This window comes from Salarias fasciatus, unplaced genomic scaffold (genome assembly GCF_902148845.1).
Source record: "Salarias fasciatus unplaced genomic scaffold, fSalaFa1.1, whole genome shotgun sequence".
Lineage (NCBI taxonomy): Eukaryota > Metazoa > Chordata > Actinopteri > Blenniiformes > Blenniidae > Salarias > Salarias fasciatus.
In genome coordinates, this window is record NW_021941299.1 from 32076 (window position 1) to 41874 (window position 9799).

The 9799-nt window shown below is 50.8% G+C and overlaps 1 protein-coding gene across 1 annotated transcript; it reads left to right on the forward strand.

Moving 5' to 3' along the window:
* The first annotated feature begins 1163 nt into the window (after window positions 1-1163).
* LOC115384763 (ketohexokinase-like) lies at window positions 1164-9525 on the forward strand. Its single transcript, XM_030086997.1, has 5 exons — window positions 1164-1301; window positions 3907-4053; window positions 8926-9014; window positions 9085-9242; window positions 9414-9525. Exons 2-5 carry the CDS (start codon window positions 3934-3936, stop codon window positions 9515-9517), a joined length of 471 nt encoding a protein of 156 aa, XP_029942857.1. The 5' UTR covers window positions 1164-1301; window positions 3907-3933; the 3' UTR covers window positions 9518-9525.
* Window positions 9526-9799: the final 274 nt, after the last annotated feature.

Genomic DNA, 9799 nt, shown 5'->3' on the forward strand with positions numbered 1-9799 from the left:
TGCTGGGCTGTAACTTCCCTTCCAAGCCATTTTCTTTTATGAATTTCCTAAAGTAATACAGATATATTTATATAAACACGTTTTATTACTGACATATTATAGCTTAGACGAATAATATAATTTACTCCCAATGTGTTTTGGCGCTGGATTTTGATTTCAAAAACTTTTCTTCCTTTTTAACCTCTAAACCAGGGGTCCTCAAATACAAATCTTGAAGGTCCACATTTGCTTTTTATATACAAGCATGGGTCCGGACTTCAGCGCCCTGTGGGGTGGTGGGGGGGGGGGCAGAGCGGCGCGGTGCAGAACGGTGCTCACACGGAACATGGAGCGTTTAAAGAAAGACTTTTTTTTTTTCCATACATTTGCCCTGGGGCAGCAGCGAGGTGTGCCGCGGTCCGGTCGTGGACCGTGGTCCGCTAATTGAGGAACCCGGCTCTAAACTGAATCAGCAGTCGGGTTTCATCGGGGTCCCTGTGTCTAACATATTACGTTAAAAACATGATAAAGGATGACGTTAATTCAGTGATTAGTGCTCTTCATAAGTTACAAATTCACGATTGGAAACGGTGCTGCGCAGCACTAAAACGTTAATCCATGACTGGGACACTGTCACGCTAGTTTATCTATAAATTCAGTGAAGCAAATACACTTTTTATAGCTTTTTAAATAGTATACAGAAAGCAATCTTACATTTGTGCGACTCCGTGGTGGGCGCCATGTTGTTTTTTTCTGCCAATGTGAAACTCCGCCTACCCCTACAGAGAACAGGGAGCATCGATGCAGACTTCGCTGAAAGGGGTGAAATAGCCCTTCCCCTTACCCCTACCCCTATTCAAAAAGGAGAATTGGGATAGCCCTTAAGCCTCGTGAACGCGCATATCATAGGGGGAGGGGTAAGGGGTAGAATTGGGATTGGCCCTTAGTCCTAAGACTAGTTTTTTTTTCTGTGTACTGGGTGGTTTTTTGTTCATACAGGTATTTGACTGATGAACAGCCTATTGGATTGACAATATAGGTAGTTTATCATTCAGAAGATTTGTTTATTACTCAGATCCACAACAAATGTCATTCAGATGGTTGGTTTACTGATGTTATTGGAGGGTTATTAATGTCCAGCATCACGTCCAAGTAGAAGATCTATACATTTAGCTCACTCATAACATGAAACCATTCTTAACTCATTCTGGCCATTTGAAGTGCAGTGATTTTCATTTCTTGTCCCCAGAAACCTTCCTGATGTCACAGCAGATGATTTTTCCAAAGTTGACCTCCGTCAATACAAATGGATCCACTGGGAGGTGAGTCCCCTACCGATAAACCTCCATCAGATGTAAACAGGACCATAAATATTTAAATATGATGAAGTAGAACAAATCTGACAAAGTGGGCCAAACTGGCCCGTTGTGCAGTGGATGCATCATGTCTTGTCCCCCGCAGCATGTCCCAGCCATTACCCATCACGTGCATCTGCGTTGAGGAGAAATGTATATATTTTTCATAAATGCATACAATTTATCAATGTATTCTAAACTACTAGATCTGGCACCCGGCAGACTCAAGGCATTGTGGGTACTGTAGTTGATGTTCACAGTGCCTGATTCTCCTGTGAGTTTGGTTCTCATATCAATGAATAGTTAAAAGACCCCATCATGAAAAATGGATTTTCGTGAGCTTTAAACATTGTTGGTGTGTGATTACCTCTTAAAAACTTCACTTAGGCCATTCTCTCTCTTCATTCATGCATATTTGAGTAATCTAGATGTCCAGTCCAAGCTCTGGCTCCCTTCAGACCTGATTGATTGATCTCCATCGATAAGTGGCACCAACATGAAGCACTAAATACATGTGGCAGCATGGTAGCATCGAATTTCATACACTAGATCCACAAAATGGCAACGTGTAGGCACGTCTCCAACGCCAGTGTGGGGTCTATGTATTGTATATCTATGGTTGTCGTGAACATGCTGTTATTCAGGTTCCAGGGTAAGGTGATAGCTTGAGAGCTGCTAATGTGGGGAGAGGCGTGGGTAAGTGATTGAATTGTTTTGGACTTGTGTTTTACAGGTTCAGAAAAGCGTGATAGGAGTCCTTTGAAGTGCCTGAGTCTATATCGTTGTTAAGTTCAGAAGGAGTGAAGACAGAATGCCTCATGATGTGTAGAGCTGTTCTGGACTGTAGTCTGTGTTAACGATGTGGATCAGGGACCCCAGGCTGAGGTTTAGGTGTTAGAATAGATGTTTTTAGCATCTTCCTTCACTTCCTGGAGTGTTCGACTCAGCATGCAGAGAAAAAAGACTGGTTGTAGATCACTCGTGGCTCCGTTTCAGCTGCGGTGCATCATGTTGCAAGTAAACGGCATACAGTGGAAAAACAGCCATGAACTGCGATGGGCGAGACTCACCAGAGCCACGATGCATGCAGTGTGTAACGGGCTTCAGAAAAGTGTTTTTGTAACTGGGTAAAGATGGACTTGTGTAGTCAGGACGTTCTGCTCTTCAGCTGAGGATTCTCAAGGAGAGGACAAAGCCAAACCGGCCTTGTCTTGCTCCTCTTCATATTGTTTGAGACACAGTCGTGTCTCTTTCTTTTACTTCAACTTCTAAAAATTGAACAGCTAAAGAAAGTCTGTCAGTCTAAGGCCCTATCCACACGAAGATGAATCCAGGCCAAAACTTAAAAAATATTTGATCAATTCACCCTGTCATCCACAGGAATTCAGCACTCAGTGGATCTGAAACTGAACATTTTTGAAACCAGGTCCCAGGGTGAACAGATCCCAAAACTGTTGAATCCATGGCTCCATAATTCCTCCTCTTTTGGAGCGTTTCCTGATTCGTTGTGTCATCGCGCTACGTCGTAACAAATGCGCAGAACTCTGTAAACAACAAGAACACTGGCGCTGTGCGGTGTAGCGGTGTAGCAGACGTCCTGCTGAAGACTGCGAGTCTTTTGCCGCTGTTACAGCAGAACACTGCTCTCCTTCAGTCCCACCGGATACAACAGATCAGCATGGAGAACGCCATGCTTCATTTATTTATTTTTTATTTTTTATTATTGTAAGTATACACGTACATGGCAAACATTATGCCAGGGGGGACAATAAGCCATCTGTTTGAATTTCTCGCAGATACTGATTGTTTTTCCAGCCTTTCTGTTTTGTCTTTTAACATTTTTATACAAGAGAGTACAACATTTTTGAAGTGGGTAATTGATGGCTTCTACCTGCTATATTTGCATTTCTGAATAAAGAATTTTGATTTTAGGAATTAGTAAATTGATAAAAAAAAATCCTCCTTTCTTTTCCTGTTTTCTAAAGAAACAAAAAAACACATTTTCCCACCACAAAGTCCTTGTCTACATTATTAATTACAAAGCGACAGAAATCCTTCCAAAAGATCTTGGAATCATCACGTCCAAAAGAGGTGTTGAGTTGTTTCAGGGTGATTTTCGCAGAAAGAACAGAAACATCAACTTCCCTTTATATTCTTTCATGAAGTGGTGAGCAGGATGCTTCATGTAATGTTGGATCGAACACCAAAAAGATCACGAAGGGCTGCTAGGTGGAGGCACTATGATATTGCCATGTATTTCCGGTGGTTGTCAATGAAGCGCCACCTAGCGGCCTGGCATGTTATTGCAACGTTTCAGCCGTATTGAAGACAGTCATGTGGACGCCCATAAATATTGAATCAATGCCGTCTTTACGGGCAAACGTTTTTGGAACTATGAGCATTTTGGCTTCATGTGGATGGGGCCTAATTCAGTGAGTTCTGTCTTCTTGAGGTTTTACTGGGAATGTCGATGACACAGACCCGTTTAAAATATAACCTCAGCCATCAGAGTGTTTCAGAATGTGGGATCTGCTCTCTCCACCATGTAATCTACTTTTTTTGTACTTTTCAGGGGAGAAATGCTGATGAACAGGTGAAAATGATTGAGAGGGTCATGATGCACAACAGCAAGTTACCACCGCAACAGCAGATCACGATTTCTGTAGAAATAGAGAAGACCAGAGAACCGCTGTATCAGCTGTTTCCACTTGCTGATGTGGTAAGATATGTTTTTGTTCATATGAAACCTAAAATGAATTTGATTTGTCCCACATTTGATCAGGCCATGTCTTTAGAACCCCCATCATCAGCTGACCCCAAACCATTTGTATCACCTGAGAATATCCTAAATCAAGTCAAACTTTATTTATAAAGCACATTTCATATTAAAAAGCAACACAAAGCCCTTTACAGTATTCTTATAGGTTCTCTAAGGTCTATTTAGACCAGGGGTGCCCAACCAGTCGGAGTGTCCCCAGGTAGACCACGAGGTGCAGAGGGAAAAAACAAAGTTTGTGCGGTTAAAAAAAAGAAAGAAGAAAGCAACAAGTGTGTGCGCGCGCGAGTGAGCAAGTGTGTGTGCTCACGCAGCACGCTCCATGCATGACAATCACGCCTGATGCACACTGGATGCGGTCCGGCTGCGTAACGGAATCACCGCATTACCGCCTGCGGTGTCTCTGCATTCCGCTGGAGGAGGTTGCCAGATCTGTCGCTTTCCCCCGTTAACAATATGAAACCCGTTTAACTCAATAGAAAGCAGCACAAACTGCCGTCTCGGTTGAAAATGAACGTTAAAACCGTATTTGTATAATAAAAATAACACGTCATAAACACATAATCATTTCATCAACCTGTCCGACGTGTTCACAAAAGAAGCTGTGTTCGCCGCGGCGATCAAGCTGCCGGAGTTTTGGCAGCAGGATCCAGAGCCGTGGTTCCAACACATCGAGGCCCAGTTCCAGCTGAGAGGCATCACGGCTGACGAGACGCGGTACTGCTATGTGGTGGCGGCTCTGGATTCGTCCGCCACCCGTCGTGTGATGGGGTTCCTGCGGGGTCCGCCGGCCCAGGGCAAGTACGCCGCCCTGAAAGCGCAGCTCCTTCGTCTGTTTCAGCTGTCGGACGCGGAGCGGGCGGACAGGCTTTTCTCCCTGAACGGCTTGGGAGACGGCAAGCCCTCAGAACTGATGGACAGCGTGTTGGCGCTGCTGGGATCCGGGGACACGTCGTCGTTGTTCATCCACCTGTTCCTGCGTCAGCTCCCGGCCGCGGTGCGCACCGCGTTGGCCACCTCGCCGTTGTTGCGCACGAAGGACTACCGGGGTCTGGCGGAGGAGGCCGACAGGATCCTGGTCGCGTCACGCGCTCGGCGTCCATGCTGCGTGCCCGCCGGAGCAACAGCGTCTGCTGGAGGAGGACGCACCTGCGGCGGCTGCCGCTGTTCGGGATCGGCGTACGGAGGACAGAACGCTGTGTTTTTCACCGGAGATTCGGCTCCCGGGCGAGGCGCTGCACACCGCCGTGTGCGTTCCCGGTGCAGGGAAAAGCCGGACCCAGCGCTCAGTAGCGGCTGTGGGCGCTGGGGATGCTGACAAGCTGCTGTTCGTTAAAGACACGGTTTCCGGACGGCGTTTCCTCGTGGACACGGGCGCACAGCGGAGCATTCTTCCCGCTTCCAGCACGGACAGAGCCAGCGGTGAGCACGGGCCGCAGCTGGATGCCGCTAACGGGACTCCGATCCGGACTTTTGGCACCAGGTTTGTGACCGTGTGTTTTGACGGGCGGCGGTTCGGCTGGGACTTGGTGATGGCTGATGTAGCTGTTCCGATCCTCGGGGCTGATTTCCTGTGTGCGCAGGGATTGTTAGTTGACATTATTAACCGCCGCTTGGTGGACGCGCTCTCCTTCTCCTCCTATTCGTGCACCTTGGGGAGGGGGGGATTGCTGTCTCTGACTAGTCGTCTGCCCACCGGGGATGTGTACCAGCAGCTCCAGGCCGAATTCCCAGATCTCACAGTCCCCACCTTCTCTGCCTCCCTCGTCAAACGGAGTGGAGCATTATATTCCCACGGTCAGTCCGCGGCTGGATGCGACTAAGCTGGGGATTGCCAGGGAGGAGTTCGCCACTATGGAGCGTCTGGGGATTGTGCGACGCTCTGACAGCCCGTGGGCCTCGCCCCTGCACCTGGTCCCGGAGTCGGATGGCAGCTGGAGGCCGTGTGGTGATTTTTGGCAACTGAATAACATCACCAAGCACAATCGGTACCCTATTCCACACATCCAGGATTTCTCGGTCCACCTGGCGGGGAAAGTTATCTTTTCCAAGGTGGATTTAGTGAGGGGCTACCACCAGGTCCCAGTCCCCCCCGGGGACGTGCCCAAAACTGCAGTGATCACTCCGTCTGGCCTGTTTGAGTTCCTGCGGATGCCGTTTGATCTTAAAGGTGCAGTGCAGACTTTCCAGCGGCTGATGGACTCTGTGTTACGGGGGTTGCCGTTCCTGTTTTTGTACCTGGATGACATCCTGGTGGCCAGCGCCTCGGCCGAGGAGCACCTGTTACACTTGCGGCAGCTCTTCGGGAGGCTTACGGAGCACGGACTGATTATTAATCCGGCCAAATGCCAGTTTGGCCTCTTGGAAATTGAGTTCCTCGGTCATCACATCTCCTCACGAGGGGTGGTTCCGTTACCCACAAAGGTGGTGGTGATTGCCGCTTTTCCGCATCCTCACACCATCAAGTCCCTGCAGGAGTTCCTGGGCATGGTGAACCTCTACAACCGCTTTATCGCGCATGCAGCTCACCTGATGCGCCCCCTGTATGAGGCTCTGAGGGGCGTGAATGCCAAGGACGACGTGGACTGGACCACCGAGAGACTCCTGGCATTCCGGAGGGCCAAGGATGCGCTTTCCGACGCCGCTATGTTGGCGCATCCCTCACCGGCGGCTCCGGTCGCACTCACCACAGACGCCTTGGATTATGCAGTGGGTGTGGTCTGTGAGCAGTGGGTGGGTGGAGCCTGGCGTCCCCTCGCGTTTTTCAGCAAGCAGCTGTGGGACAGTGAGAGGAAATATAGCTCATTTGACCGGGAGCTGTTGGCTCTTGTCCTCGCCACACGCCATTTTTGGTTCCTTCTGGAGGGGCGGCGGTTCACCGCTTTTGTGGACCACAAGCCCCTCACCTTTGCCATGGCCAAGACCACGGAGCCACGGTCTGCCAGGCAGCAGCGCCACCTCTCGGCCATCTCAGAATTCACCACGGACATTCGGCATGTTGCTGGTAAGAGCAACGCCGTTGCTGACTGCCTCTCTCGGGCCCACGTGAACTCTGTGCAGCTGGGGGTGGATTATGCTGCCATGGCCGCCGACCAGCCAGCTGATGCGGAGGTCCAGGAGTACAGGACGGCTGCTACTGGGCTGAAGCTGCAGGATGTGGCATTTCAGGGCTGCAACGTTTCGCTCCTCTGTGATGTCTCCACAGGTCAGCCCCGCCCTATGGTGCCTGCAGGCTGGCGTCGGCAGGTGTTTGATGCCATCCACGCACTGTCACATCCTGGGGTGAGGGCATCAGTGAAGCGGGTGGGGGCGAAGTTTGTCTGGCCGGGCCTCAGGAAGGACGTCAGAAGCTGGGCAGCTTCCTGCGTGGCATGTCAGTGGTCCAAGGTTCACCGCCACACCAGGGCCCCACTGGAGCCGTTCTCTGTGCCAGAGAGGAGGTTTGACTACGTCCACCTGGACCTGGTGGGTCCGCTGCCCCCCCTCTCAGGGGGCTGAGAGGGGGGCTTTACTCCCCGGGCTTTACTCACCTCCTGATGATGGTGTACCGGACCACCAGATGGCCAGAGGCGGTTCCGCTGGCTTCCACGACGGCGGCAGAGGTGGCACGGGCCTTCGTTTCCACCTGTGGCCCGTTTCGGCACTCCGGTGGATGTCGCGTCTGACAGAGGCCCCCAGTTCACCTCCGAGCTCTGGACTCTGCTCCACCGCACCACGGCATTCAACCCTCAGGCTAATGGGCTGTGCAAGCGCTTCCACCGCTCTATGAAGGTTGCCCTCCGTGCCGCCCTCACGGACTGCAACTGACTGGACCGCCTGCCGTAGGTTCTGCTGGGTCTGCGCTCTGCCCCAAAGGAGGATCTGCAGGCATCCTCTGCAGAGCTGGTTCTGGGTCAACCCTTGCGCGTCCCCGGAGAATTTCTCCCGGATCCATCGGGGCCCTGGTCCGGGGCTGCCGGGCAGCCCAGTTTCATGAATGCCGGTCGGGGTTTTGGCCCGCTCCCTGCTCACCACTGCCTCCCCCGCTCCGATGTGCCGAAGACTTTGATGGCGGCTCGGTATGTGTTTGTTCGCCATGACGCCCACCGGGCCCCGCTGCGGCCTCCTTATGACGGTCCGTTCCTCGTCCCGGAGGCAGGGCCCAAGAAGTTTGTATTGGACATGGGTGGTAGGCCGGTCCGGGTTTCGGTGGATCGTCTGAAGCCCGCCCATGTTCTACCGGAGGAGCCGGTGGAGGTGGCGCTGCCCCCGAGACGGGGGCGTCCCCCCAAGCTGCCTGCCGTCGTGGGAGCTCCTGCCCCTGTCGCCCTGCCGGCGGGTTCCGCACCTGCCACTGTTGAGGTGCGCAGTCGGTTTGGCCGTGTGGTTAGACCGCCCTTAAGAGACTGATGTTGATGTAGTGGTAGGTTTTGTTTTTGTTCTCCCATGGGGCGCACGCTCCCTTCTGAATGTTCGGGGGGGAGTTACCTCACATTAGAAGGGGCGGGGTTGGTGACGTAGGGGGTGTGTTGCACTCTTGGTGGGGTTAAATAGGCGGAAGTGTTCCGTCAATGGGAGCTTCCTGGATGACAGCTGTCACGGTCGGTGCAAAGAATAAATCACGCTCAATCCGAGTCCAGCGTCCGTCTCCTCCTTCTGCAACCTCTACAAGGGAGTGTTTGGCTGAATACTTCACCAGAGAAATCCATGATTACTCAGATGATATTTTTTGTCTTTTTAGCACACTTTTCAGCACTTTGTGACTTTATCTGTGAACAGCGCTTCATGAATATACTTCATCTATTGATTCAGTTCCTTTTCTCTCTGTCTGTTCAGGTGTTCATCAGTAAAGATGTTGCTCGTCACTTTGGCTTCCACTCAGCTGAAGCGGCGCTGAGGGGGCTCTACAGTCGAGTCAAACCAGGGTCAGTGTCCTCAGTCCTCTCTGACTCATCTGCTTGCAGCCCTTCCATTTTTGAACTGTGTGTCTCTCAGGGCCGTCCTCCTCTGTGCCTGGGCAGAAAAAGGAGCTGAAGCTTTGGGTCCTGATGGGATGCTCATTCATTCTGATGCATTTCCTCCTGAAGCTCTGGTGGACACTTTAGGAGCTGGAGACACTTTCAATGCTGCTGTCATCTACAAACTGTCCAGAGGTGAGACATGAGCAACATGTCTTGGTGCTGGTCTGTCTGAAGTTTTCATCACTGTCATTGGTTTTTATTAGTGATCTTTCTCATGTAGCTCCTTCTCAAAGTGTCTTTATTAAGAAATTATTCTGATTTTCACTGTCAACAAAATCAGCTCAGTTTACTTTCTGTCCACAGGGGAACATTTGAAGGATGCTGTGACCTTCGGATGTCGGGTGGCTGGCAGGAAGTGTGGTTTCCATGGTTACGAAGGCCTTCGTGCTCAGTTCAGCGACGAGTGACAAGTTGTTTTTGACTCATTCTGCAATAAACCAACACCGACGGAGAATCCCATTTCTTCTTGTCTGGTTCATTGAAGATCATTATTTGGTTCTGTCAGTCCAACGGCCTCGTTCATAAAAGCTGCTCATGCTCAGAAAGTGTCATACTCCACTTCGAGAATGTGAGAATGAAGCACTGCTAAGTCAGCTTTAACACTGGAGGTTGGACCGTTCAGACACTGGAGAACCCAGCTGAGCAGATCGTGAGGTGGAGAACTGAACCAGATTGATCTCAGACATTTC